Source organism: Cucurbitaria berberidis (genome assembly GCF_010015615.1).
Source record: "Cucurbitaria berberidis CBS 394.84 unplaced genomic scaffold K460scaffold_3, whole genome shotgun sequence".
Lineage (NCBI taxonomy): Eukaryota > Fungi > Ascomycota > Dothideomycetes > Pleosporales > Cucurbitariaceae > Cucurbitaria > Cucurbitaria berberidis.
The window spans coordinates 6,080,723-6,108,240 of NW_024468937.1; the positions used below are offsets into that span (position 1 = coordinate 6,080,723).

Below are 27,518 nucleotides of genomic sequence, written 5' to 3' on the forward strand. Positions count from 1 at the left end.
ATTAGCATAGTAACGGTGGGATCATTTCCTTATCGATAACAGCACGTCGACCACCTGATCGCGCGACGCGCTCTGTTGCACGCACGGCTTTGGAATTACTCTCACCACTACGAGTACGATCTGACAACGACGTGGACCCCTAGGATCACGATGGCAGAAGATGAGTACAAGGACTACCTTGCTGCGAGGGTGCTCACAGAGAATAAGCCTGTATGCCACCAAAATCTCTACGAATCACGCAGAAATCTGATAGCGCATAGGTGACGTACCGCTTGCTCAGCCGAGCTCTCAAAGTCAATGTCAATGTGGCCAAATGGTTAGTAACCCGTCTACATGGTTGAATGTTAGCTTATGCATTTCAGGATGCTCTTCGACTTCCAACAGAAGCAGAATGCGAAGAAGCCAAACTCTGTCCACGCGACATACCTCATTTCGGGTACGAAGCGAAGAACCCAGCACACCAATGGTGTCAACGACCGAGACGGCATGGATACTGCAATGCGTAGCTCGCCATTCATGAGCTCCATGCCAGAAGCAGAGGAGCGCACCGAAGAGCCCGTCAAAACAACAACGATAGCGCTGGTACGGGAGGAGGAGCTGGAGAGTGCGTCATACCCTTGGCATGGTAGGTATCTCGGTCTGACCACTGTCTAGAAACCCGTGGAGAGTTCCAAAAGGAGGCGTCGATCCATATATACAGCCTAGAGCCTGGTCCAATCGAGGTATGAGGCGTATAGCGTATTTTACCAAGGGGGAGAAGCTAAAGACAACAGAACCTGAACGTGCTGTCATCATGTAATCATGAGATGGCCATAGATCATGCAGACCCTATGGAACAATGGCGGACGTATGGGTCGATCCACAATCCGTACATAAAGGTATCTACAATGTCTCTATATTTCGTACATACCATGTCGAAACTAATGCCGCAAAGCGAAGGACTGCTAAGTACACCCCACTTACTTCCAGCCTTAACTCGAATGCCATAGCCAAGCACGTCGCCACGCCTCCTGTAAAACCTGATGCCATGGCTCAGGCGAAAGAGAGTGAAAAGCCGGTCCTTTCACGTAAAGGCAGCGGAGTAGAGAACACCTCTGGTCGATCAACGCCTCAGCCTGCTGCGAGCACAAGCACTCTTAAGAGGTCGGATTCGAAATCTGGTATCAAGAAGGATAAGACAGCAGGGGATATTTTCAAGTCTTTTGCGAAGTCCAAATCGAAACCGAAGGAAGCCGAGAAGCCGCAAGAGTCTGCCTCTGCACCAATCGAGGATGGTGAGTACTTGTAGTGCGTTCCATGGTTAGCCAGCTCTAATGTTTGCATAAGCTATGCAGGGCATGTCTGAGGATGATGGAGATGCAGACGACGAGCCAGAGGTCAAGGTCGACGAGGAAAAGAATGAAGCAGCCCGCAAAGTCCGAGAAGAGCGAACAGAGCGACTGCGAAAAATGATGGAGGACGACGGTAAGCCAATACGCAGACAAGACTGAACAACGGCTTGACATTTTGTAGATGAAGATATGCCCGATGCACCGACAGGAACCGAGTTACAAGCGGAAGCTACTACATTAGGAACTCCCGACGCCATAGAGCCAGCTGAGGGCGAATCTATAGTCACCATCCAAAATGGTCGAAGACGCGGCCGAAGAAGAGTAATGAAGAAGAAGAAGGTCAAGGATGAGGACGGCTATCTTGGTAAGCAAAGTGTGCATAGCAAACTCTTTCGGCTAACCCTCTCGTAGTCACCAAGGAAGAGGCTACGTGGGAGTCCTTTTCAGAAGACGAACCAGAGCCCAAGAAGCTGAAGCCTGCACCCACCAAACAAGCGAGTACAGCTAAAGGAAAGGCTGCGGGTAAGAAGGGACAGGGCAGTATTGCAAGCTTCTTCAAGAAGGCTTGATACCAGATGAGCAACAGCATTACATACGTCTTAACACCATGCGAATTGAGCTGAAGCTTACGATACACCAACCTCAAAATTCAAGACTGTTCTTAGTCCATAATTATTGCTTGCGATGCATATCGGTGTACAGCAAACACCAACTCCTACTTGAGCTATCCATCCCGCCCCACATTGCCTTCTTACACAACAAACCAAGCTCGCCACAACCTGGAAAGAAGTTGTAAACCATCCTCATAACACTCGCCCTTCGATTTCAGCACAAGCGGCACCCCTTGCCAATTTTCTCCATGCCAAACTAGGTGTGGAACTGGCGCTTATGTGTGGGTCATTTAAGAGGCAATCGCTTGCTCAGTGTTTGCAAGCGATGTCGATTCAAGTCGCCGACTTGTCCTACCCTACCCCTTTCCCGTGAAAATTGTTTCACACAGATCTTGATTTGTGGCACTGCTCGGCGTCCCCGTGCTGTTGTGTGACTTGCAAGTATGTACTATAACGGGAATAGCCCTGGCTAGTGGGTTATGAACTTTGCTCATGCTGAATCAAAGGAAAGTCGAACCGGCTTAGACTCCTAACTGATCTCGTCGATGATATTTGATGCTGCAAATAGTATCCAAGGCCGATCTCCCCTGTATATGAATTTATAAATCGCAAACGTTCCATACGCTTGATAGTGGCATCCCAGCTCTCAGTTTTGGTTACGTGCGCCAAGCCGAGCACATGCCGCAAAGCTCACGTAGACCATCATCCGTCCTAGCTTCGTTCACACAACACGCTCGAGTCCTAAACAAATCTGTCTACTTGGGACGGTTCTCAAGGATTGATAACCGCTTGGGCAAGAAGGGTTACTGACTGATCTCATGAATCGGCACGATTGCGCCGGGACATCTATCAGTAGATGACGACATCATTTGACGAACAAAGATCAGAAGCTATAGAGCCCAGAACCCCCATTTCCTTCAATCACCACTTAATAGTCCCAGAAGTTACCGCTCGAAATTTGCAATCATAGCTTCACGCATAGCATCCCGCCGCCTTTTGCGTTTTCAACGTACCATGGCTTCCACCGCGCCAGCAACGTCCAACCCTTCACCAGCACCATGGAAGTCTCTCTTTAACGAGCACATTTCTAAGATGAAATCGCCCGAGTTTGTCCTGGGAACACTCGATTCTGCCCCAGAAGGCTCTCCGACCCCATTTGTGCCCCGTGTGCGATACTGCATCTTCCGCGGCTTTTGGGCTGAGCTACCCGAGAACAAGCACAACGACGCGGAGCGCAACCCTCGGGTATACGAGAGCGATTGTCCAACATTCACTACAGACGTGCGTATGGAGAAGGTGGGACAGATCTTTGCGAGCGCAGGACACGCGGAGAAGAATGATCAGACCCAGGGTAGTGGAGGAGGAGGCCCTGTAGAGGCCGTATATTGGATCACAGAAACTGGGACACAGTGGCGAATCAAGGGCCGGGCGTACGTGATTGCCGATGATATTGAGGGAACGGAGAGCAGTGGGGTGAGGACGGTGAAGAGCGAGGTAGGAAAGAGGATGAAGTTCCTTGCGGAGCCCGAGAAGGAAAGGAATTGGAGCTGGCAGAAGGAACTCACAGGGTTTTTTGGGAACCAGTCGCCCGGTATCAAAGGTAGAGATAGACGTTTACATGGTAAGCACCAGGATGTGGCTGACGCTTGCAGGCTCCTTCAAGAATCCACCTCCAGGGCAATCAACAACTAAACCTTACGACAAAAACAATCTTGAGCTCGGCTCCAAGACAGATGATCTCCACGATCTAGTTGCGCGCCAGAACTTTCGCCTTGTCGTCATTGTGCCGGACTCTGTTGAGCAGACCGATCTTAGTGATCCTGCGAAGTCGAGGAGACTCAGGTACACGTTCGATGAGAGCACGCAAGCGAATGCTGGTTGGAGGACAGAGGAGCTTTGGCCGTGAAGGCTCGTATTCAGGAATGATAGACGTTCGGTCCAATAGGCCGTGAAGCCTAGATGCCTACAATAGATGGTCTAACTGCTCAAAATGCAATACACCGCCACTTTTACTATGCGCTCCCACCTTGCCGTCAGCTTTGCTTCGAGTGTGCGTCCGGGATTCGATATGACTTTCACGAAAACGGTCGCATAGCGGTGCTGCTGTGTAACACATTTTCGCACCACGTTGCAGGGAATCCGCTCGACACAGATGTAGTGTTCGACATGGAGTGCGCAGACGCAGTTTCAGGTCGGCGACTTGTTGTTCTCCCATGTCACTTTGATATCCCCTGTCGAGGCAGCGAAGTCGGTTGATTGCCAGCTGACACCCCGCTCGGTCTGCATCACGACAAACGAAGCACTTGGGTTCCGATCCATTATTCCAAAGTTTTACAGCTCTGGAAACATTAGCAAAGCGATTAGCGTCGAGTCGCGTTGCTATTCTGGTGACCTGTATCTGTGCGCTCCTTTGATCGAGCAGCCCGACACATTACTTGACAAATGGGAGGAGGTCAGCTAGGTGGCATTGAATAGGGATCCCTAGCCTGCAATTTAGGAATATCATGTGCATGTAATTGAAAACAGGGTTCCGACAGGGGTTGCAGGGCGAGCAAAGACGGCCGATCATGGCTGGACTGTCCGTATGAACAAGCACAGGTGGTTGGTCAGGATATTAGCGTACTCCGGCATTCGATGGTTACTGGAGGGAGAAAATGCTGCCGCCTTGATGGAAGCTGTTGGCCTTTGAAGTACTTTTTGCAGTGCAGCAATACGAGTTCATCCCATCAATGTCCAATTTGGCGACGATCTAATGGTTTTTAGTTCGTCCCCGCTCCCTACAGAGAGCGACTCTTGGTCAGAGACGAGGGAAGCTATACTTGGACTCGACCCCGCACGTGTGCAGCTCACGACTGCCTGTGAGGAATGTTAAGGCAGGCAACATGTGATATGAGAGGAATACCGCTGGCTTTGCTTGTCCCTCCTTTTTCTGTGATACAGGAGCATGATTACAACCATGTACCAATCATCATGTGCTCTCTTGCCTAGCCTAGCATCGTTTGTGTAAATTCCAAATCAGGGTTCTTTGAGTGCCTCTCGCAGAGTCGTATCTGCGCCGCCGCTCACGAGTAGATGAGCAACGAGAGGCTAACGGCCGTAGACTCTGCACGCTGCTTCGGTTGAGGCGTATACAACGGTACGGGACGCAAACGCCATGGCAATGAATTGATTGGAGACTAGCCGCGAGATGACATTGGCTTTGATTCCAGGGTCCTCGTCAGACAGTTGACTTGCGAGTCCAAGGACGGCATTGCCGATTCAGATCATGTGCAGCGGCGCTAAAGCAGAGATTAGCGTATTGGCGCATTACAGCGCTTGTTCGTAGCCGGCCACGTAGAGAGGAGTAGCAAGCAAGCACTGGTTCGTTGTTGATCGCTGTAACGACGATGTGCCGGCACCTGTCCCCGCATTCACAGGCCATCTCGTACGGCCAGCCATGTGCCATATATAACGCCCAAGCAGCAAAGCAACAGAGCGACAAACAGTACTGTGCAACCCCCGAGGGCGAAAGTGAGGCATTTCCGCTCTGCTGCAACAATGAGGCCCAGCGCCCCAGTGCGATCTGCCAAGGGTGACCGGCCCGTCTTGAGCCCTTCACTCGGTACCCCATCCTTTTTGCAGCGCCGTATTCCTTGCACCCGCTGCACTCCTCTCTGATTTCCTGACCGCCCCCTCCCTCATGCAATGCGCCGTGAGTTTGTACAACCGTAATCCTGCTCGCATGTCGGCAGCCAGACGGAGCGCGGCCTATTGATCACAACCTGTATTAGACGCATCACCCCCTGCCTGCCAGCCGTGTCCTGTCATAAGGTGATCGCAGATCCTTTGGTCGCCGACTCGGTTTGCTCCCCTCCGCTACAAACACATCACTACCCATCGCTCTCGACGATAACCTCATCTGCCTTACTACCTCTACGTCCACGATTGCTCGCTGGCCGACGCTCATTCCCCGGCCCTCCCTCCTCAACGACGTCATCTTGGCATACGGTCCGCCGACTCCCGCTCCTGCCCATGGCATGCCCACCTGCCATGTCCGACATTGAGAAGTCCTTTACCTTCCTGCAGGATAGCATACCGCAATGGCTGCAGGATGTCGCTCAGGTAGCAGACAAGGTCACCGTCATGCAGGATCAAATCACAAAGACATCAGTGTCACAGTCGCCGTTCGCAAAGAGAAAATCCGAGTCTACTGAGTCGATACAGCCAGCAAGGCTAGACGCTATTGCTGAAGAAATCGCCCCGTCGAATGGCGCCCAGCCAGATCCTCTCGGAAATCGCAAACGAAAGACGCTCTCCGTCCTGTCAGGTCGCGCATCTGGCTCTTTGCGGTACCGTCCAAAGCAAATGGTTGTCGTAAGCTATGATGGCGATATGCAAAAGTCGTTCGAGACGCTTGTACGGTCAATAGGGACAGGGCGCAACATGCTACGAAAGGCCAAGATGGAGGCCAAGATGAACGAACTGGCTGCATTAGCAGGAGCCTCAAGTGATGACGAAGAGGAAGCTGACGAGGAAGAGGAAGAAGCTATCGTGTCGAAGATCAGTTATCGCCCACGTATGTCATCAATGCGAGCACTGGCTACAGCAAGAAGAGGTGGCCGACTTGGCGTCAGCGGTGGTTCAACACCCGCTGAACTCTTCGACACTACAGATAAGACACTGGAAAATGCACAAGGCCTATGTGAGAAAGCAGCGCATCTCACGCTGAGGGATGGCGACTGCAGGAAAGAGCTGGACGTTGTTCGTAAGAATTTTGACGACATTCTCGAAATCGCGAAGACTGAAGTCATGAAATGCAACGCAAGGAAATCGCAAGAGCCACAAGAAGTCCAGGCACAGGATAATTTGGATACCTCTGTTTCCTCAATCGACTCCTCGTATAGGAAGCACTTCCCGTCCATGTCGATACCGCCCCCTAAGCATCAACCCCAGGCCCGGCCGAAGGTCATGCTTCCTGATAAGCCTATCACAATGGCATCTCCAGCACCGAAGATCATAGATATCGAGGTAGATGATGACGAAGAGGATGAAGATGTCAACTTTGTCATGCCGTCTGTCCGATTGACGTCCCAGCTAACGGCTAGGGCCTAATTTTATCTTTTTTTTTTATTACATCTTCGAAATTTGTTTCATCCGTCCGCGTTTTAGCAAGTCTTGTTCATCTTTTCGGTTAACTGGCGTATGACAATCCAAGGCAACTATGCGAGTTAGGTTGCATTACGTTGGGTATGAAAGCGGCTCTATAACGAGTAGCTCATCAGCGCTGCGGCGTCTTCATGGTATAGGTGTAAGGTCTGATTATATAGCGCACATTGGAGTTATCAACCGGATTAAAGCAAGCCAAAAAAAAAAGCACCTAAAGGTACCGATATGGGCATTCTGCTTCTTCACGTTCGCTCAAGCTTGTTCTAAAAACCATTCGACGCATTGTAATTACATCTGCTTGTTTATGTTTAGTGATTCATCTTGATTTCAAGCTCGTTACCTCCTCTCTATAAGTCTCGCCCACTAGTTGTATCACTCGCCTTGTTCTCATCGTTGTCTCCACATGTAGCACTGCCTCGAGCGTCCCCAGCCATTACCTTGACACGCAGTCGACCCGCGAAGCTGCTAACAACAATTATAGAGGCCCGTTCCTAGACGCATATCGTGAGGGTTGGCGAGAAGTGGGTCAATGCAGCACCCCTCCCCCTACTTCGACCGCTCTTTCCATCTCTAGCACGGGTCATGTGAGCGCGCGTTTTGAGAGAAGGAACCCTAGAGGAGACCACGCGTACCTTCTTGTCTAGTGATCTTCGGAGATTTCAAGAGTTGCGTCGCTTCTTTCACCTCGCTTCTCTCCCCAGGGTCGAGTCTCTAGAGCCATCCACACACTACATTCATCAAGCAAGCGACAGGTCTTCCTGAAGTGCTTCGCCGCCCACATCCAAGCATTGTTCTACCTTGCGTCAACTAGTAAACGGAAACACGGACTGAGAGCCCGGGCAGGTATGGCAGATGCCTCTGGCGAGTTTGGCAGTGAGGGTCATGTAGTAGGCTGAAAGACTTCACGCATGCATATTGCCTCGTCTGATCCTCTGTAGGACCCCACCCAAGAATACAACCATACCATGGCGCTCCATCCAAACCATCACGCCGAGCTCACGACTGACGTGAGATCGAACGAATTACGAACTGAGCATCAACAAGCGCCGCTTCAGGACGACGAAGCCGACTCTGTCAATAGATCTATGCACGGCAACAATGTCCCGCACCATACAAAGGAAAAGGGTAGATATTTGCGTGAGCCCGTCAAAACAAGGATGAGGTTGCCCAGTCAATCATACGGCAAGCAAGATCGTGTCGCCACACTACTTCCCGGCATCGATCTACACAACGTCTTTGACCCAGAGGGCCTTCTAAACTTTGACAATAAAGAGGATGAGAAGTTATTGCTTGGAAGGTCTCAGACCACGGTCCCCGCTCCTACATCCTCGTACATGCTACGCGACCGCGGAGAAAAGCAGAACAAGCTCGTTTACGACCTCCGGTACCATCCCATGGATGATAGCATACGACCATCTCAGGCTGCCAAACGTCGCTCTGTTCACGGCGAGAAGCAACTACTCGCAGATTTTCCAAGTAGCTTCTTCTCGGAGCATACTGACAGAGAGGTAGATAGTCCAACACAAGTCGACCATGAGAGCGAGCCTGAGGAGGCGCCGAGAAAGGTCGCAATGGGAAAGAAGCGAAAACGATCTCATTTCCAATCACCTGGCCCTACCAGACGCTCTTCGCGAAAGACTTCAGATCCGAAGACAGCATATAATATGAGCATCCACCCCCAAGACGAAGATCTGAAGCTATTGAGTACCAATGACAGCGAAGTCGACATTCCAGCCCACGGGCGACGGAAGTTTCAGCGTACGGCTGAGCCTTTGTTGGATGATAGAGTCTTCAAGTCAGCCAGCTCCCAGCATCAGAGACATGCTCAGGTTCTGGACCTGACTGGCTCGAACTATATTGATGGCGAAGATGATCGGGGCTTCGAGATAGATATAGAAACAACTAGAAAGGAGACGATAGGTTAGTGACCCCCATAGCCCAAGAACCAACTTAGCCTTCCGTCGTGGATTTTGATCAGGCCGAGTACTACAGCGAGCTCGTCAAAACAGGCCGTGTCTATTTTGGCCAGTTTTTTCATCCCGAGAGCTTTTGCTTCAAACATCTACTAAATTCTCGGTAAAATTTAGTTCTAGATTCATCCTTGCCGGTATCGTTATTCGCTAATCCTCAACCGCATGGCATCCGCCGCAAGGAGGGACTCGATGTGTGGAAGCTGTTACCAGGCGATCGATACTTCCGTCATGACCGGGACTCATGGCCGGTGTCTGACGCTCAATCGTTCGAGATATTCGAAGAGTGCCTCGAGGATCAGCTAGCAGCGGAAGCTATGGCACTTTCGCCCTTGGACTACGAACATGACGACAAAGAAAACAACAGCAACGGCCTAGACGTCGACCTCACACTAGATCCTCTCGAAGAAATCTCCGTCCGTTCGGCTTCACAGTACAGGCGTTCGAGTGAGGATAGCCAGGTGTCGGGTCAAACTGCCTTGGTCAATCACGCCCTTTACGACACCTCTGGGGAACGCCTGCAGTCATACGGTCTTGGGGGCAGCGACGGTACCCATGATGAGCAGGCTGGTACTGGGGAAACCAGCACTCTTGCCGGATACATGCGTGTTATCAGACCCGGCTCGCAGTTACTGCAGGCTCCAACAAGGGAAGAGTACCGAATCAATATCCGCGATTCGGCCCTGTATTCATACTCCTCGAGGAGAACGATGGACCTTGACTCGGTCTTGGGTTCCTCTTCACCAATCTAGCCATCGAGACATTGATCTCACAACATCCATTGACTTGGCTTACACGGTCTATAAGCTAGGCGTATGTACTACCTTCGCTCGAACTCATTGCACATATCCCACAGCAAAAACCGACTCGAGCTCGTATCTACCGCGTTAAATGCATCAAATACAACTGTAACAAGCTCAAAGACTTGGGCTTCTTTATATCATTGGGGTGTCCTCTGATTTCAACCATTGGCGCTATAATGGTCGTGGTGGAATAGCTACTATCTACGAGTGGGCAGTGCAGTCAATATAGCCTATAGATTGGTAGACAAGGCGAGCCCATGGTGGCACTCTTATTGTAACACATCCGATGTCGGGCCATGTTGCCTGGTTGAGATCTAAGGTATAGCGGCGTCCACTGTGAGATCGAGATAATGTCGCGTAGTCACCACGTTACACTTTTACATCACCTTTATCTGTCGTTCGTGAACACTAGAGTGCCAACCACGTTAAATTGTTGCAACCCTCGATTCTTGATATACTTGTGCATCGTTAAAGGCTAAGAGTCGCCAGCATTGGGGAATGATGCCCGCAGCAGTTGTGATCACGTGGATACGAAGAGACTCGAAAGTACATAGTAGCAGAGAGCTCTGCGAACCCTTTGCCAAGCGTTTGCCTGCCTTGCTCTGTGTTCCACAACATGAAGCTTCTTCCAACGTTTGTGAAACGTGATCGCTTCATGATCGTGTAGGCTGATTGTTTCCGCCTAGCCTCCGATGCCTTGTCGTGATCACATTATGAGGGAAATGAGTTGTGGGGATTAGGATCTGGTGCTGGGGCGCAGGAGGAGGAGGATGCAGGATCTGACGAGTTAGGCATGCGGCGGAAGTTTGTGCGGATGAGAAATGGCTCGCCGGTTGCTGACAGGCCAAGGGCAGGGCAAACATCTAAGCCTCTGCTTGAGCTTAAATTAATTCTGGGTTTTCGTGTTCGACCCGCAACACTGCATCTCGGAAATAATGCAGAATGAGAGTGTTGATGTCTGTTAAAGCCGTCGGCTGTCTTGGACAAAACAAAACGACTCGGAAACATTGACATGCTTCCTGCTGCTTTTCTTTTACGAGTTTGGCTAGATGCGAACATGGACTGTGGGCCGCCGCCCCCTTCGCACGGATCGGGTTTCCAGGCTGATTAGCGGTACGGGAAACCACCGTAGAACGCCCGCAGAGCCCCCGTCGGGCGTTCGGGCGTTCGGGCGGTAGGCGCAAGGCTGATTGAGGAAAGATGCCGTCAGCCGTGGGTGTCTCTCTATTTCTGAAAGCGAAAGATGAAGTGTCAGCGATTGTTCGGCGGTAAGCTGTAATCTGTAAGCTGTGCACTTCTTGGATTGTTGACTGTGAGCTGTGTAGACTATGAGCTGTGTAGACCGTGAGCTGTGCAGACTTTGAGCTAAGGGCTAGCGACATTCTGTAGGTGATTGTCGAGGATGCGCCACCATGCATCGTGAGCGGTGATCAGATCAGTTTGGGTGTTGCACAACCCTAGCGTTGCCGCGATGTAGCACGTGGGCTGTACCTCCTCACCAAGGGCAAATCCATAGTCTTATTATTAAGCCCACGACCTGAGCAAAGGATCCCAAACACGGGCAGATCGTCGCTGCTGTCCCCTACTTGTATAACAATATGTCGATCAAACACCATGACTTCGCGACGTCGCCGGCGAGGCATTGGCAGTATGAAGATGGCGTAAGATCAGAAAACCCCATTAGCACTGAGTCGAACCTCACTGGCCTCTAGCACCAATACGCAAAGAGGAGTCGTCACCTGCCTTCATATAGCACGCATGCGAACTCGGGACCAAGTGTATGTACCTTCTCACCGACAGTAGCTGTCTTTTGTAAAGGGGCGTCACTAGGGTCTTTAGAAGGCTTTCCAATCACCTGGGGCAGTACGAGCAAAATCAGCCGGGCAGCCAACAGGGGGGCTTCCCATACACAACACGTTCCAACACATCATTCAGCCAGCAAACCACGCAACTCCGCCGGAGACGCCTTTGCTCGCTAAGGGCACTGCGAAGCTCAAGTGCCGCGCCATAAGTTTCTCCAATTTTGCGCAGATTGGCCCGTAATCGATGCGCCGTCTCGGAAGTGTGATGATTGCGGCTAGACTCTCGAACTATTGGGCCCAGTCTCTTCACCAGGGGCTGATGATGGTGGCTTTTGGAGCTGACCCATCTTACCGAAAGCGACAAGTTCTGATGCGTGAGATGAGCATGCACAACGAATGTGGACCTGAAAAAGGCCTGGCACAACACAGCATGGCTGTGATCTTTAACCGCCCAAGATTCAATGACTATTTAAGAAACCGGGCGACTAGTCTAGTCCTAATGAGGCTACGCAGGGTGTATTCCAGCCAGCCAGGCACAGCCGCTTCCTTTGGGGGGCCCGACCCATCAACTCACGCTCACTGTACCATGCTCCATAACCCTGGTCGAAGCTTCGTTTTTGGCCTTGGGCGGAAGAGGGGCCTGGCCTGTGAAGGGTCTGGCTCCACTGTCATCGTCTGAGCCCACGAGGGTTGGAACTAGCTGTTACTTGGGGTCTTAAAGGTCGCAAACTCCCATTCTAATAACTCTTGGTATGTTACATCTTCTTCAGGGTAGTCTTTACACCATATAACATCCTCTGGCTACTTTGTCCTCGTAGTTTCTGTATCAAGGTTTTGAGTGTTAGCATCACTACACATAATCAACCCGTTCTTTCTACAACACCAGCGCTACTGCCGCCACTTGGATTCCTGAACCTTGACCCAAAGAGCTGAGAGGAATCGAATTACACCTACAAGTTTACTTCATTTAAGTCGACGTGCTACACTTGCGACTTCGGCTCGAACTACCTTCAACCACTCAATCTAAGAGATCATCCGAAGGCCCCAACCATGGTCAAATTTAGTGCTTTTGGTGCTTTTGCACTCATCAGTCTTGCCAGCCAGGCGCTGGCTCAGCGCACAGTCAAGGTCATGCCTTTCGGTGCTTCCATTGTTTCAGTGAGTTCAACTTCTCGCTCCCTGTAAAGAAGAGTTCCATTAACACAGCCCTAGAAATGCTGGCGCGCAAACCTCCAAGCAAAGCTCAAGAACGACGGAATTAGAAATTTCGACTTTGTCGGCAGTCTAGGCGGAAACTGCGGCGGTAACGGTGTCGATCAAGACCATGAAGGTCATTCTGGTTCCCAGGCCACCGACTACGCAAAGAACGGAAACCTCACTGTCTGGCTCGACAGAAATCCGCCAGATGTTGTCATTATGCTGCTAGGAACCAACGATGTCCTCTTGGGCAAGAAGCCGGTGAAAGATATCCTCGCTGCTTATGATGTACTGTTGGGCCAAATGCGCGCAAAAAACGCAAGAATGCAGATCATCTTCTCCAACCTGCTACCTCTCGATCCCGCGCGCTGGCCCAAGGAAGGCGTCGAGGGAATGAAAGCGCTCAACTCCGCCATCGCAACGTACGCACCAAAGAAGTCAACCGTCCAGTCCCCAGTCTACTTCGTTGACAATTATGCCGACTTCAACGCTGTGACTGATACCACTGATGGTGAGCACCCGAACGATGTAGGCAGCGAGAAGATGGCAAAGAAGTTCTTCGGGCCGACCAAGAATGCTATTCAGGTTGTAGGCCGATCAAGTAGAATTTTGAAGAGCAAAAGGACGACGGGGTGGGCTAGGCGAGAGGTAGCAGCCAAAGCAGCCAACGGGGGAGCATAGAGAAGCATGCTGTCGGGAGTAACGAATTCACGAATTTTCTTTTAGGTGTTCTTGATGCACGGCCCGTTGGCTATATTTTGGGCTGTCCCTGAGTGGCTTCGCTGTACTGCCGCGATGCCAATGATCTCGTCTTAGCTAGGCCGGGAAGCCTTCACGGCGTTACCGTTTTATCACTGTTATCCCTAGGCTCATGCTTGATGGGCTTCGCAGCCTCATGGGCAGTCTCCTTGGCCGCCCTTCTGGCATCCTGTACATGGACGGGTCAGTGATATCCAGTAGATATACAATAATACCTGATGACATACCACAATTCCCTTGGACCTCTTGGACCTAGTCGATTTCTCCAAGTCTGCCGCGGCTTGCTCTCCAGCAGTTTCAGCCTGGATTGTGTCAATCTCAATGAAGAATCTTAGAGGTGTTTCAAGCCTTACCTGCTCCATCTTTACCTTGGCTTGGTGTATAGTAATGGCTACGGCGGCCGCCGAAGACTTATAAGCGGCTGGATTCGTTAGGTCGTATGCGCCACGGCCCATGCTGGCGGCACTAATCGCGGTATCGGCTTGAAGCTGGTAGACACTGGAGGTAGTCAGGATATCGTGACGAAAGTGGTTGGATACAGGAGAGGATTTATATATATGCTTGTAGCTTGTTATTGCAGTGAAGTTAAGTCTAGGTGAAAGGCAATAATCGAATCTAAGAGAAAGCTGCTCGTTTCGCAGACTATGCTTCACCACGAATGGGCTAAGCCTGTCAAAGGTGGAGGTGAACGCAAGTCTAGTGTCCGGGTTATTGCTGAGCAAAGGTGAAGGAAACGATGAACTTGGCGTGCAAAGACAGCCGGGTGTGAGAAGGCGGCCTCATCGTGATGAAGTAGACAGAAAAGGGAGAAGAAAGAGACGGGTGACTGTATATTGACTGACAAGATTGCGTACTACTTCTGATCCCGCCTTGTGATACGCACCGAGTGGTTAGATGGGCTAACGTGACTCCACCACGCAAGCCTATGGAATAGATAGGGACTACAAACGCTCCAACGTGGAGTTGGGGATCTCATTTACGTCACTCGCTAACCTTCGCCATGTGTGCAATGAAGCGGGAGCAATCAGGAGTTAGACAAGGTCGCGCTGCAGTGCCAACATCACAGTGGGGGCAAACTGGAGCTTAACGAAGAAAAGAGGTGCACTTGCGCCAGTATATACACATGCCATTTCAACCCTTCTTTGACATGCTCTTATTTTGTCCGCACAACCTTCAACTTGCCTGGAATGTGGGTGAAGTTGTTCGCATATGCCTTGGGTACGAACTTGCGCTTGTTGGGCTCCTGCACGAAATACTCGTAGCCTTGCTTGTTGGCAAATTTGATGGCGTCCTCCTTGCTCTTGAACTGTATCCGGTGGCCGTTCATGAAATCAGCTGATGATTGCCAGCCCATAAGCGGGTTCTCCCATCGGTGGCCCTTGGGTAGGACGTCCCAATCCATGAGCCAGTGTGACGAGTTCCAGTGACCGGATTGCGTGGCCGACTTTGTGGGGCGATAGATGCTATTGTCCGTCAGCTTTGCGCCGCCTTGAGGGGCTGAACACATCAAGGTGGTCGTACCGCACGGTACGCGCCTGGAGATCGACTGGAGCACCAGAGAGGACGGCAGCAGCTACACTCTCGCCAGGCTCGCTTCCGTCCATGACACGTTTGGGAATCGGGGAGAAGTTGCTGTGCAAGTTAGTAGATGGCTTCTGTCATGTCGAGTTCCGCAGCAACGCACGAGGTCCGGTAGTCGACAGCGACGTTGTAGTCTGGCTGATGTCTCATTCCTTCGGCTGCATTTTCCTCCCGGATCTGGGTAGAGTCGCTCTTGAGCGGGACTGCAGGGGCATCGTCGGAGCCCGCATCTTTGGTCGCATACGTGCGGAATCCGGGGGTAATGGCTCTGGTCGCAGAGGGCCGTAGGGTGGGCGCGAGTAGCCTGGAGCCAATTGACCTGGGCAGGGCAGACATGGTGGGGGTGGACGTGAGTGTCGTGGCGCAATGAATGGTTGTTGGCCATGTCCCATGTTGGAGCTCCAGAAGATGCTCGGATGCTTGGCAGCTCTATCGGCAGAAGCCGGTCGCAGCCTTCTTTCATCGACGACCTCACCCACCGACCTCGCGACCTCCCTCCATCTCCACTCCATCGTCTTGTCAGCCCAGGTGCGTCGCCCGGATTGAACAAGCTCCGGCTGTAGAGGGCAATTGATTGCTAATTGAGAGGCAGCCGTCAAGATGAGCTTCATCCAAAAGCGCGCTCTTTCGACCCTGATCCCTCCCAAGGTATGTCTCTATCTACCCCCCTCCACACGGCGCATAATACTCACATTGCCATGCAGATTGCCTCTCCCAATGTAAGACTTGCTCTCGAGTCCTCTCCCCGATGATGCCGACATGGCCAGCACCGAATGCGCACCTCGCTGGACACACCGCAAAAAACCCTTCAGCAGCCGCAGAGTCGCCTCGGGACACAGTCTGCACGCATGTCGTCGCATTGGAACAATGGCTGACAGAGCTCACAGGCAATTGGCTCCTCTCCCAATGCACTCCGCATGCAGAAGGTGGTGAGCTTCTACGAGAAGCTGCCCCGTGGCCCAGCTCCCGAGCCCGAGGCCAAGGGCCTCCTCGGACGCTACCAGAAGAAGTACTTTGGCAAAAACCCCTCAGGAAGGCGTAAGTCAAGCTCTGCAATACGTTCAAACTCGGACGTTGTACCTAGGGGGAATAGTAGGGTACTTGATCCGGAATCGAATCTGACAGAGTACAGCGCTCGTGCACGTAATTGGCATCCTGATTGCGTTTGGCTACGCACAGAACTACTACTTCCATCTGCGTAAGTCCAAGCGAAGCAAGTTGACGGGCGAGATGACTCACTTTTCTTTTAGGCCACCACAAGAACAACGAGCACTAGGACGGACCAGGTGCGCTCACGAGATGATGGGAGTCACTAGGCAGCATGTGTAGATATAGAGTGTAGATGGTCAATCAAGCACCTAGCGAAGACAGTTCACGTTGTGTTGCTTCAACTGATGCATTTTCTCATTTACCTAACCTGACGTGACCTCTGCTTCTGCCTCTGCCCTGCCTCTGCCTCTGCCTCTGCCTCTGCCTCTGGTTGTTAGGCACTTACCTGCCCACACCGTGATTCACCCGCCCTTCCTCTTCACCGTGCATGCGTGAACACGTCAGCTGGCTGCAAGTGTGAGAGTGTGACGTGGGGCTTCCCAAAGCATTCGCACTCATACAAAGAGACGGGACATGTCGAGGTTCTGGCCATGCCAAGGCTCCGCCTGCACCTCCGACGCCATACCTTATGACAGCGAGGCCGACGTCTCCTATACACACCCATCACACACGCAACTCGTCCCTCGACCATAGGGCTCCTATTACCCTCGACCGCCCTCCCGGACGAAGCCCCACGCCGTTCGGTCAATCCAGCGCGACTTAGCACCTGTTCGCGACTGCTTCCAGCTCGAGCGACTGCACCTGCACGCCGAAACCTCCGTACCCGCCGCCGCAACCCCCTCTTGGAAGACGCAGACGGCGATTCTGCGGAAGCGCTCACTCCTCATCCGTGGCGACTTGCAGCATCTGACATTAGGTGATTATTCTCTCAACTTTTCATCCCCCCCTCCCCCCCAGTGTCGCAGATGCAGGAGCATGGACGCTCCACCGGGCACGACTCGCAGCCGTCGCCGCCTCGGACTCCTCAGTCTTTCATCGATTCAGAGCACCAGTCTGACAAGGAATCTTGCGCCACGACAGTTGCGCACACTGTTATGGCAGAGCAGGTCACCAACGATGTGGTAAAGGAAGCACAGTCGATGGGACGTCCCGCGCCCATCGACGACACTGCGTCAACTACCAAGATCCCCGCCGTCAACGGCGAGCTGCCCTCGGGCCCAGCGACCTCCAAGACGAACCCTCTCGAAGCCCCCCACCCTGCTACGACGGCCGACAGCGCAGATGCAGCCCCGCCCGATAGTGCACGCGCATCAGACAAGGCCCATGGCGAGGCGACTGTAAGCAGAACGCGAGAGTCCCTGCAGTTCAGCGTTAACAGATATAGCCCTTAAGCAAGCAGCAACAGCAGCAGCAGCAGCAGCAGACCGACGCATCTGCGCACGAGTCAAAGCAACCCTTCCTCAACGGCGACTCTGGCGATCACGAGCACTCAGCAAGCGAGTCACAAGCTGTCGCAGACGCGAGCGGCAGCTCAGACACGGACATCAGCCGTCCGGGTAGCGTAGATCAGTCGAAGCGCCATGCAGGCCATGTGCGGACAAATTCGTCGGTGAAGAAGCCGTCCACCTTCAAGTCGGTGTCTGTTACGAAGACGTTTCTCGCCAAGTCAGCTGTCTCAACGCCAGTCGCGCGACCGGGCGAGAAGACGGCTCCTGCAGTGCAACCCAGCCCTTCAGCACTCCTCACCGCAAAGCCCCGCCTCGTTGCCAAGCTTGGTACAGGCAATGCTCCTCGGGCGCTAGGAAAAGTCAATGGTGCAGGCTCAGGCCCTGATGCAAGCAAGGTCTGGAATAAGAACCAGCCGGTTCCTACGCCACCACCGAAGCAGTTCACCGATGAAGAATTAAAGCAGCAATACGGCATTCACCTCGCAACACGCTTACAGGCAGATGAGGCTGGCAAGGAGGCAAAGTGGGCCGACATTGATGATGATGAGGACGACTGGGCTCCAGAAGCTGTGCAGTGGATGGATGGAACCAAGTCTTCGGTCGCCGCAGTTGAGAACCAACTACTGCCGGCGGAAGAGCCAAAGACGATTCTCAAGCCCGAGACGCCAGTGGAAAACCCAAATACTGCGCCAGTCACAGCTACAAACACACCCAAGCCGAGCGTAACCGGTGGAGCCAAGACAATCCTGAAGCCTGGAGCACACTCTCAGCCAACAACTGGGAAGTCTAGCCTCGTTCTGAAGGGACAGCCAGAGAAACCGACTTTGGTAGCTAAGCCCTCTGCCACCGAGAAGAAGTCCCCATGGGCATCACTTCCTCCGGTGGAGAAGTTACCTCCCGTGCAAATCAACCCTCCGCTACATCAGCCACCTCCACAGCGGTTTTCGCAGCGAGACTCATATGGCTACGATTCTATGCCGGCGAAGGAAATAGCTCCTGACGACTTCAACCGTTCATGGCGCGATGACCGCGGAACTCGTCCAGAATTGTACAATTCACATAGTGGTCGCTATGAACCGGTCAACGATATGCGCCGAGGTTCTGTGCGTGATCCCGGCTTCCGACAGCAACCTTCCGTGCTACAGAGGCCCTCCCAAGATGGCCCAGCAGAGCCGTCAGCAGCGTTCCAAACATTCAGATCTAGCGCAGATATGCCTACCTGGGGAAGGAGGAGAAATTCATCCAATGTGAGCGGCGAACAGGTTCGACGGATGTCAATCGATCGAAGAGCACCAGACATGCCCCGTGGGCCCATGAACATCGAGCGACGCGAATCGCATTCTGTCAACGGCATCGAACTTTCGGACCCAGGAGCGCCTCGACAACCGCCGTTTACGCAGGCTGTGTCTCCCAACCTTGCACATGTACATCCAGTTTCACCTTACGGTTCAGTCACCTCGTCGGGTACTCATGATCTCCCAACACCAAATGCAGCACCTGCCGAGAACCCAGTAGAGGTTCAAAAACGCTTGATGGCCGACAAGATCGAGCGCGCTCGTCTAAAGAAGCAGCAAGAGCAAGAGGCAGAAAAGAAAGCAGAGGCAGAAAGGAAAGAGCGCATCGCAAAGCGACTCGCTGCTATGGGACCGCCCCCGGAGCCAAAGTCGAAAACCAAGGAACAATCGCCTTCACGAGCTACACAACAATCTCCTCAGAAAGACAAAGCCGTGCCCGTTTCTGCACAATCACCGCCAAAGCCACCCGTCCCCACAGCCGACGGCGAAGTGGCTCAGTATGGCATGATGAAGGTCCACCATGCGCAGCCGGTCAAGAAGCCGTCTTTGATAGAGCATACCACCGCTGTGAAAGGAACAGAGCCCGCATCAAGTCCATCGGCGGTGAAAGCACAGACCGAAAATCAAGCAAGAGCACCACCGGCGCTAAATCAGCATTCTACACAGTCGTTTGACACCTTCACTCGCGATAGTGAGAAATCCAGACAGCCAGTCGAACAATCGAAGAATCTTGCCCACCAATCGGAAGGCGCGATTTCTGCAGGACCTAAGCCTCAGGTACCCCAAGCAGCCTGGTCGCCCGCAACAGCACCTCAACCTCGCCCTTGGACGTCACAGGTTTGGGGCCCGCCGCCCACCAAAGAACGCGCTTTGGGCAACGGAACCTTTGACTCTGGCTACAACCGTGGTCAACCTCGTCCCGGCCCGCAACAGCATCCCGTGCAGTCAACGACATCAGTAGCTCCTATCGCATTGGGCTTAGCTGCACAGCCATCGGCAACCTCACAGTCCACGAGCCAGCTACCCTCGTCCCAACCAATGTACCCACAATCAGGGTCGTTGCCGGTGCAGGCAGTAGTTGCACCATCACGGCCTGGGCCCATTGCTCCACCTTTAGCGAAAGGCTGGAGTAATTTCCAGGACGATATCCGTAAAGATGATGCAAACATGGTGGTGAAGGCGCGACAGGATCGAGAGCGTTTAGGTGAAGCCTTCCGACCAGAGATCCGAGAGACCTACAAAGACCAGCGGGGGCAAGCGCAGACTACGTTGCATGATAAGGTCGCCGGAAACGCGGCTCTGTCCGAAAGTAGCATCAAGAAAGATGATGCAGCTAAGCATGCCCATGAAGGGCCCTCACCTCAGCAGAGTTTGACACAAAGCACCCCTCTTCAGCAAGCCACTGGCCCTCGAGCTTCACGCTTCTTTCCCCGCCCGACTGAGACTGCGACACAGGCGACTACGACCACGTCAAGCAAAGCTGATTCCCCACCCCCTCCACCCGAGACAGAGACTCATCCTGCATTCACTGGCGATATCAGCCATCCGTTGGTGAGGCTGCCGAAGCCCTCACCTGTTGTGCGACTTCCTCCACTTGCTACAGGAAGTGATGCACACACTGAGGCCACAGGAAGCATGTCGTCGCGTGGTCAATCTTTGGGCGCCCGACCGCTGGCTATGAATCCGGAATGGCAGGCTCGGTTTAACAAGCTCCTCGAGAAGCCGGGTTCTGCGGCACCTACTTCGGTACCAGGTCCTACCATCCGTAACGCGTCTTCTGCTACTCTTTCAGTCGCACCGTCGAAACCAGGTGCACTTGCCCCGGCAGCACTGTCGAAAGCCTCGCTTGACGTCCGGGGAGCTGCTGGTCCAGCGACTGTCTCTTTACCTAGCGCTCCCCAAACCCGGACCTTTGCAGATGATCGCGGCAGGGAAGTCATCACTCGCAAGGGTACCGAGGCTTTGTTCGAGGATCGAGAATTTGGATCACTTCCAACAGTGAGGTTATCCAAGGCTCCTCACCTTGCAGCAAATGATCCAGCAGTAAACCCTCCCAAGGATGACCCGTTTCCACGCTTCAAGAGATTTGAGAACCCATTCACGATCCGCCGACTTGAGGTCTTCGATATCGAGAGGCTTGCCCAGAAGATTGATATCGTTATCCACATTCCCAACATGCGCAATGCCATCACCATGTCAATGCCGAGAAAGCGCCGTGGTCCCAAGACCAATAGTCAGTTCAAGCCGAAGCAGAATATCACGTCGAACGGCTATCCTACCGGCGGACCCAAAGATCGTCCGCGTAAGCCTTCGCAACAGGGCCAGGGAGAACATTCGAACAACTCTCCTCGCCCTTCTGCACCGAATGCTTGGGGAAGCAGCAATCGCTCGACCCCGTCGCAACCACCTACGACTTGGGCGAGGCGTGCAGCTGCCCCTGTCCACTGAGAAACCATCTCATCATTCCTGGCTGGGAAGACCTGCTCACTACTCGACCTGTTACTTGAGCAATCTGGACTATTTGACGCTAGATGTCAAATTCCGCCTTGCAACGTTCGCTTGTCGACGTAGAGAGCGTTTTCCGAGCAGAGGGCACAACAGCAAACGGCGTTGAGAGCCAAACGCCACTATGCTCGATACACTACCTGTCATACATATACAGGGCTGTTCTAACACGGGATTTCCGGAGTGCTCGGTTGAGCTATATTTGTACTGCGTAAAGCATCACTTCATAGGATGTTACTTTCTTCTCTTCTTTGGACAGTAGTGGATTTTGCGGCCTTGGTACCACAACGTTTTGAGTGGGTTACATGGCCGCGTTTTCTTTCGGGAGGCAGTCCACTCCCACTTCTTCCTCACTCGGATCTCTTCTGTATCCCAAACCATGTCTACATTGGGGTGCGTTCTCTTTCGGGTCTATTATGCTCTGGCCTTCGTTGACCCCCAGTTACGGCGCTAGGACGCGAACAACGGTATGGAGACGATGGGACGTAACCTAGGACCGGAATTGAAACGAAGATAGATACTCTTGTACTGCCAATAATACCTTTTGAACTTCAAAGTCGACGTCTTCGGTGTGCAAGTGATGTATCAGTCGCTGCCTTCACCTACCCCCACCAGGGATCATAGAGTGAAGAATGGTTCGGAGTCACATTTTGAATGAGTAATGTGTCCGACAAGGCTAGGCATGATGAGGCGCAAGGAACTGCACCTAGACATGGAAAGACTTGGATGGCTTTCCGATAGCAGTGCTTCGGTTTCTAAGGACCGGAAAGGGCAAGAGAAATGAGAAGCAAAGCAGGAGAAGAACATGTTGAAGCTATTCGATGTCGGAAATTGAAGATTGGTAAGTAGGTACTTTGAATTACATGCGGCCGTAGCTCTTGCCTATTTGCTTCTTCTAAGTTGTTAAGATCCTCGTGATGCGTCATACCAAATGCGAGTATGCAAGAAAAACTCCAGAATATGCAAATACCACAATGCAATGTATGGTGACCAAAGACTGCGAGCGTCGAAATGTGGCCGAGGCCATGGGCATGATACACCACCCTAACGCCTGTCTTTTGGTGCCGCTAAACAAAAGAAATCCGGGGTATCATGCAGTGAAGGAAAAGGAAAACTGTACACACGCGAAAACGGACCATGAGAGCGGACAGAGGGACGAGTGGACGGGTTATATTATCTTTTCAGAGGTTTGTGGAACTGGGAGCCGGAGCTTATGGAATTGTTCTTCTCGCGGATCTGAATCGTTGGTGGAGGCTCCTGGTTTTTGACCGAGAGGATGGCGGATATGGCGAGGGTGATGAGCGTCAGGGTTTCTGCACACGTGGCACCAATGGCAGTGTAAAATGCGAGTCCCTAGTGTCAGGTCAGCAATGGTTCCAGACGACAGGTCGTCATTTGCATGCAAACGCACCTGCTCTTCGCAGACGGCGCGATACTGATAGCGCCCGTTGCTCAGCACATTCGCGTTGGTGCACGAGTATCGGCCTAAGCTGGCTTTGCTAGCCTTGTCCAGTAGATTGAATACGACCAAAGCAGTGATCCACATGATGACGCCAAAGCTCCCAGCGACAATGCGGTAAACGTCTCGTGAGCGGAATGGGCGGCGGAAGGAGCGCTTGAACGAGAGCGAGAGGATAGCGGCGGAGGCGAGGAAGTTGGCGGCGGCAATGGCGAAGAGTATTATGGTGGGTGCGAGGTTGGTGTGGGCGGGCCAGGTCATGGGGAGTTCGCCTCTGCGCAGGTCGAGGTATCTGTTGCCGCGATAGATTTCGAGCGTGTGCATCAGCATGCAGACGACGGCGCCGCTGAGCACGATGATGAGTAGGCGGAGACACGACCTCAGTCTGCTGAGCCAATGCGCCCGGGGAACAATGGAGAGCTCCATGCGGGCGCTCTGCCGTTGTGGGCGCTTCTTGCACTTGTGTCCGCGATAGTCGTCAGGTAGGCCGCAGGATGCCGTATGGCGATGGCGACGGCGGGGGCTAGGTGGTGTAGGTGGTGTAGGTGGTCGAGGAGGAGGAGGAGGAGGAGGAGGAGGAGGAGGAAGAGGAAGAGGAGGAGCTAACAAGAGTCGTAGTCGTGGTCGAGGTTGACGCGATATACGCTCTGGCCATGATCCTCGCCTCCTAGGCCTACTCTAAAGACAATTCCTAGCACAGGGTTATTATCTGCGCGGTGGTGGCTGGGCGACGGTGCAGTGCAGGACAGGTCGTTGGAGCCAGGGGCGCGAGCCGCTTCTAGGAAGGCTGAGTGGCACTTGTTGATCCAAGCCTTGCCCATGGGATGGGCCCCCAATCTTGAGAACGGCAGACTAGACAGCACAGCCTAGGGCGAACTCCACTGTAGAGCCCGCAGACGCGAAATGTGTGCTCAAAATAACGGCATTGCCCTATCCCTGCTGTCTCTATTCTTGCATTGCATGCAGCCTCTATCTGGATTTTGGAAACAACCCCACCAACTTGATACTGTACACGCGACTTGGTGCGTTGAATAATGTACCCGTGGGACAGGTAATCAATATGATTTGGACATGTTGCCCATCATCTCTTGTTGGCTAGCAAGCACACACACGACGCGCGTCACATCAAAATCGTCGTCCAATCACGGCCTAGCTGCTACAGCGTCTGCGGGCCGACACGGCCACGCCTGATTGGAGCATCGTGGCGACTATTCGCACATGGCGTCCATATCTTAACCTAAGCTCATACATTATGCTCAATCCATTCCCTATGACCAGGCGACGCCTGAACCACGTCCCTCTTCTCCTTCTCCCATCCGTCCCTCAATTCATCCTCTTCCGTAGCATGCATGACTGCGTCCAACATGGCAAATGTTTCCCTGACCTGATCCATCACCTCTTCAACTTCCCGCTTTACACCTTTCTTCTGCTCCTCCACACACCTCCCCCAGCACAAGCATAACCCCATCATCATCTCGCCTCTATATCCCGCAACTCGGGGCCAAGCATTGGCCATCACACTCTGCAGCGCTCTTAAAGTGGACAGAAGTAGCGGTTGGTGACCAAGCGCAAAAGGCTCCTGAAGAATCACCGAGAGAAGTGGCATTACGTCTGGTAGATGTTTGACTGATTCGATCCCCATGTGGCCCAGTATATCAGTCAGATGGGATAGACTTGTTGTGGCGAGTTTGGGGTACGTCCATGGTGTTGGGAAATGTGCAAGCGGGGAAAGGATGCCCTCTCGGAGAACTTTGTCTAGGAAACGATTCCGAATATCTGAATCACTGGCGTAAGCTTCTCTACGGTCGGTTTGGTTGGTGTTGGTGGGAAGGAGGAGGGAGAGAGACGTAAGGGCGGGAAAGACTTCGTGGAATAAGCGGACCGAGTCTTGTTCGGGTGTTAGGGAGGGTATGTATGTGAACAGAGGTAGTAGGGTTTCGGCAAAGACGTTGTGATAACCGGTGCGTTGGACAAAGTTTGAAGGCCCTCGGGTTAAAATAGGCTTCTGGCTCGACGTGTCTTCGCTTGGTGCTTGTCGCAGACTTTCAAGCAATAGACCAAGCAAATGGCAGCCCTTTGCTTTCCATTCCACGTCAATATCATCGATGATCTTGAGTATCGGAGGGACCAGAAAGTGCCACTTTGCCTCTATTGACTTTCTATCCAGAGCACCGATCGACCACTTCAAAAGATCCAGAGCATATTGATTCCCATCGTCTTTCCAAGGAGCCGGCTGCCGCGAAGCTTCCAATGCGTTTGGGACGGGCTTATTCTGCGGGAAGAAACGTGGAATGGTAAGCTGGAGAAAGTGCGAAGCTAGGCAGAAGGGAAGCTCACTGTCAGTCTTTTGGCCTCTAGAGACCTTTACGGCCTCGATCGCATCGGAGGGGTCAGTTGCATTGGGGTTTCGCAGCTGCCATGCCATGACAATGTCGAGTGCATCCTTCATCCAAGGACCAGGCTTTGTGTTCAGAGCTTTTGCGAGGTCTGTGCCTTTAAGAAGAGGCCTAAAAGTGTCGACATCGAGGATGTTCAACTTGGTGAGATGTGTGAGAAAAGCAGCGTAGGAGCGAAGCAGTTCTGCAGACGATTAGTGATTGCATATAGAAGCTCGAGTAGAAGAGACTTGCCCTCTTTGCGGACTCGCCCTAGGACGATCTCATAGACCAAGTTGAAGAAGACCTGCGTCCTCCAGGTCGAGCCCCAACGACGGATCGCCATTCCAAGCGTATCCCGGGCGGTCGAGTCGTTCGCTGGATTTATGGTTTCAGGCCGTCGAAGGCCCTTTGCACATTGGGCTATAAGGCTCCGAATCTCTTCACTGTTGGTTAGAGAAGCGGCAACTACGTCACAAACTTTGTTGGGAGCCTTGAAACCTTCGCGAGCGACAAGGTAAGCCGGGAATAATGGCCTCTGAGCGGATTTTGGATGGGGGACAGTAGGTGCATCGGCCCATGGTATCACCGTCGCGCAGACCCAGGCCAGGTATTGCTCGTCTCCGGTTCGTAACAGAGTGACAGGGACTGTTTCGGGAATTTCACCATTTTTCTCAACAACAGATTCAACAAAGTCATATGCTGGCTGGAAGTACGCTGTTTCTGGTTCAGCCAGTAGCTCCCGGCTGGGGTCAGTAAAGACAGTCCTATAGAGACCGAATCGGTCGATGAGCTCCAAAGCCATGCGAGGCCGCGGGCCTTTGAGCATCTTCTCGAGCTCTATACCGACCCGCTCCCGACTGATCTTGATTTTTAACACATCCTGTATCTCGAGATTCCCCATGGCCTTCGCAGTCTCGGGTTCGACTGTGTAGTCCAAGCGACTAGCGAAACGGATGAGACGAAGAACTCGCAGTGGGTCGTCTTTGAACGTTTGGTAAGGCTCCAGCGGAGTGCGAATGATCTTGGCTGCCATATCCTCGTGTCCTCGCCTGGTGAAATCCTCAACCTGGCATGTGTGCAAATTGTAGAACATTGCGTTAACGGTAGCATCGCGGCGCATGGCATCCTCCTCTGCTGTGCCAAATTCCATCTGCGGATTGCGAGACACTTCGTTGTAGGTCTCTTTTCTCAGATTGACAAGATCCAAGTCAATGCCCATGATCTTTGTCGTCGCCGTCTCGAGGTTCTTTGATTTTTCAGGATTCGCCTCGATCTTGTGAAGACCAGGCGCAATCATCCTGGTCTTGTCACGTGCATTGCGCTTGTCGCTCGTCCCGATGAGGCCATGCTTTTCTGCATTCCCCGGGATTTCTAGATACTCTTGCATTTTGAGACCAAAGTGTTCACCGGTCATTTTGTTGATGGCGAGATCGATGTCGTGGCTCTCCACCCGTAGCAGCTTGTCTCGAACCCATCCTCCCGTCCAACGCAGAGCAACCTTCTCTCTCACTAGCTCATCTGGTACCTGCACGCCCGTGTCTTCCGCCTCCAGGGGAGTATTGTCGATGTAGGCAGCTACATCCAGCAGCAGTTTGCGTAGGTTGGACTCGACCTCTGTTAGTTCAAGTTGAACAAGGTCTGTGTTTGCTCGCTCAGACATGGTTCCGTATGGTGGGATTGGCCGAGGCGAGGACCTAGCAATCTTTTGCCGTTTGGGGCTCCGGTCTTGTGACGTGGGCGAGGATCTCGTTGTTGACATTCGAGGTGAATGATTCACAGCGAGAGGGGACGAGGGCACTGTGAGGTGCCAAGATATCGGTGAGTGAAGGCTATGTTTGTAGCGCAGAGAAAATGTTCGTGGTGAACAGATAGGCCAGGCTCGACTCATCAAAGGCATCCATCTAAGTCGGGCTGGCTTTTCTTAGGGCAGACTCCAACCCTATAGGACAGAAAGGAGGGTAAAGCCAGAATTGCAGTATGGGATGAAGGCGGTGCGGTGCGGAAGAGGTGCTGTGTTGATGGAGAAGGCGTATTTGGTCCAGTCAGAAGGCTCAGCGGCCGCAACGACGATTCGGCCGCCGTTAGACGCAACGCAACAACAGGGTCACACATGTAAAACCTACTGTACAAGCAGCTCCATGCGCCTATCCAACCCGTTTCCAGACGCCGGCTACTAATAGACAC

General features: G+C 52.8%; 10 protein-coding genes across 10 annotated transcripts; 7 read left to right on the forward strand and 3 right to left on the reverse strand.

Annotated features, from left to right (window-relative positions):
- The first annotated feature begins 94 nt into the window (after window positions 1-94).
- On the forward strand, window positions 95-2,064 carry K460DRAFT_367533 (uncharacterized protein). Its single transcript, XM_040933592.1, has 9 exons — window positions 95-210; window positions 261-316; window positions 363-604; window positions 655-722; window positions 774-878; window positions 935-1,274; window positions 1,327-1,464; window positions 1,513-1,695; window positions 1,743-2,064. The coding sequence occupies exons 1-9, from the start codon at window positions 151-153 to the stop codon at window positions 1,898-1,900; spliced, it is 1,350 nt and encodes a 449-aa protein (XP_040789350.1). The 5' UTR covers window positions 95-150; the 3' UTR covers window positions 1,901-2,064.
- Window positions 2,065-2,956: 892 nt separating this feature from the next.
- On the forward strand, window positions 2,957-3,848 carry K460DRAFT_377926 (uncharacterized protein; the record flags this gene model as incomplete). The annotated part of the gene is made up of 2 exons (XM_040935028.1): window positions 2,957-3,542; window positions 3,595-3,848. The coding sequence occupies 2 exons, from the start codon at window positions 2,957-2,959 to the stop codon at window positions 3,846-3,848; spliced, it is 840 nt and encodes a 279-aa protein (XP_040789351.1).
- Window positions 3,849-5,971: 2,123 nt separating this feature from the next.
- On the forward strand, window positions 5,972-7,033 carry K460DRAFT_377927 (uncharacterized protein; the record flags this gene model as incomplete). The annotated part of the gene is made up of 1 exon (XM_040935029.1): window positions 5,972-7,033. One exon carries the CDS (start codon window positions 5,972-5,974, stop codon window positions 7,031-7,033), a length of 1,062 nt encoding a protein of 353 aa, XP_040789352.1.
- Window positions 7,034-8,472: 1,439 nt separating this feature from the next.
- Window positions 8,473-9,701, forward strand: K460DRAFT_249164 (uncharacterized protein; the record flags this gene model as incomplete). The annotated part of the gene is made up of 2 exons (XM_040927372.1): window positions 8,473-9,007; window positions 9,175-9,701. Coding segments are annotated over 2 exons (1,062 nt in total), but the record flags the coding sequence as incomplete, so codon positions are not given.
- A 3,011-nt stretch (window positions 9,702-12,712) lies between these two features.
- K460DRAFT_406980 (carbohydrate esterase family 3 protein) lies at window positions 12,713-13,540 on the forward strand (the record flags this gene model as incomplete). Its single annotated transcript, XM_040937018.1, has 2 exons — window positions 12,713-12,820; window positions 12,875-13,540. 2 exons carry the CDS (start codon window positions 12,713-12,715, stop codon window positions 13,538-13,540), a joined length of 774 nt encoding a protein of 257 aa, XP_040789354.1.
- Window positions 13,541-14,771: 1,231 nt separating this feature from the next.
- Window positions 14,772-15,535, reverse strand: K460DRAFT_377929 (uncharacterized protein; the record flags this gene model as incomplete). Its single annotated transcript, XM_040935030.1, has 3 exons — window positions 14,772-15,081; window positions 15,140-15,250; window positions 15,303-15,535. 3 exons carry the CDS (start codon window positions 15,533-15,535, stop codon window positions 14,772-14,774), a joined length of 654 nt encoding a protein of 217 aa, XP_040789355.1.
- Window positions 15,536-15,672: 137 nt separating this feature from the next.
- K460DRAFT_367540 (uncharacterized protein) lies at window positions 15,673-16,816 on the forward strand. Its single transcript, XM_040933593.1, has 6 exons — window positions 15,673-15,727; window positions 15,792-15,847; window positions 15,904-15,918; window positions 16,087-16,237; window positions 16,332-16,397; window positions 16,450-16,816. The coding sequence occupies exons 2-6, from the start codon at window positions 15,800-15,802 to the stop codon at window positions 16,473-16,475; spliced, it is 306 nt and encodes a 101-aa protein (XP_040789356.1). The 5' UTR covers window positions 15,673-15,727; window positions 15,792-15,799; the 3' UTR covers window positions 16,476-16,816.
- Window positions 16,817-17,343: 527 nt separating this feature from the next.
- On the forward strand, window positions 17,344-21,440 carry K460DRAFT_283499 (uncharacterized protein; the record flags this gene model as incomplete). Its single annotated transcript, XM_040928662.1, has 2 exons — window positions 17,344-17,586; window positions 17,655-21,440. The coding sequence occupies 2 exons, from the start codon at window positions 17,344-17,346 to the stop codon at window positions 21,438-21,440; spliced, it is 4,029 nt and encodes a 1,342-aa protein (XP_040789357.1).
- Window positions 21,441-22,670: 1,230 nt separating this feature from the next.
- K460DRAFT_286032 (uncharacterized protein) lies at window positions 22,671-23,382 on the reverse strand (the record flags this gene model as incomplete). The annotated part of the gene is made up of 2 exons (XM_040928858.1): window positions 22,671-22,850; window positions 22,909-23,382. 2 exons carry the CDS (start codon window positions 23,380-23,382, stop codon window positions 22,671-22,673), a joined length of 654 nt encoding a protein of 217 aa, XP_040789358.1.
- Window positions 23,383-24,199: 817 nt separating this feature from the next.
- Window positions 24,200-26,994, reverse strand: K460DRAFT_377934 (tRNA nucleotidyltransferas-like protein; the record flags this gene model as incomplete). The annotated part of the gene is made up of 2 exons (XM_040935031.1): window positions 24,200-25,536; window positions 25,587-26,994. 2 exons carry the CDS (start codon window positions 26,992-26,994, stop codon window positions 24,200-24,202), a joined length of 2,745 nt encoding a protein of 914 aa, XP_040789359.1.
- Window positions 26,995-27,518: the final 524 nt, after the last annotated feature.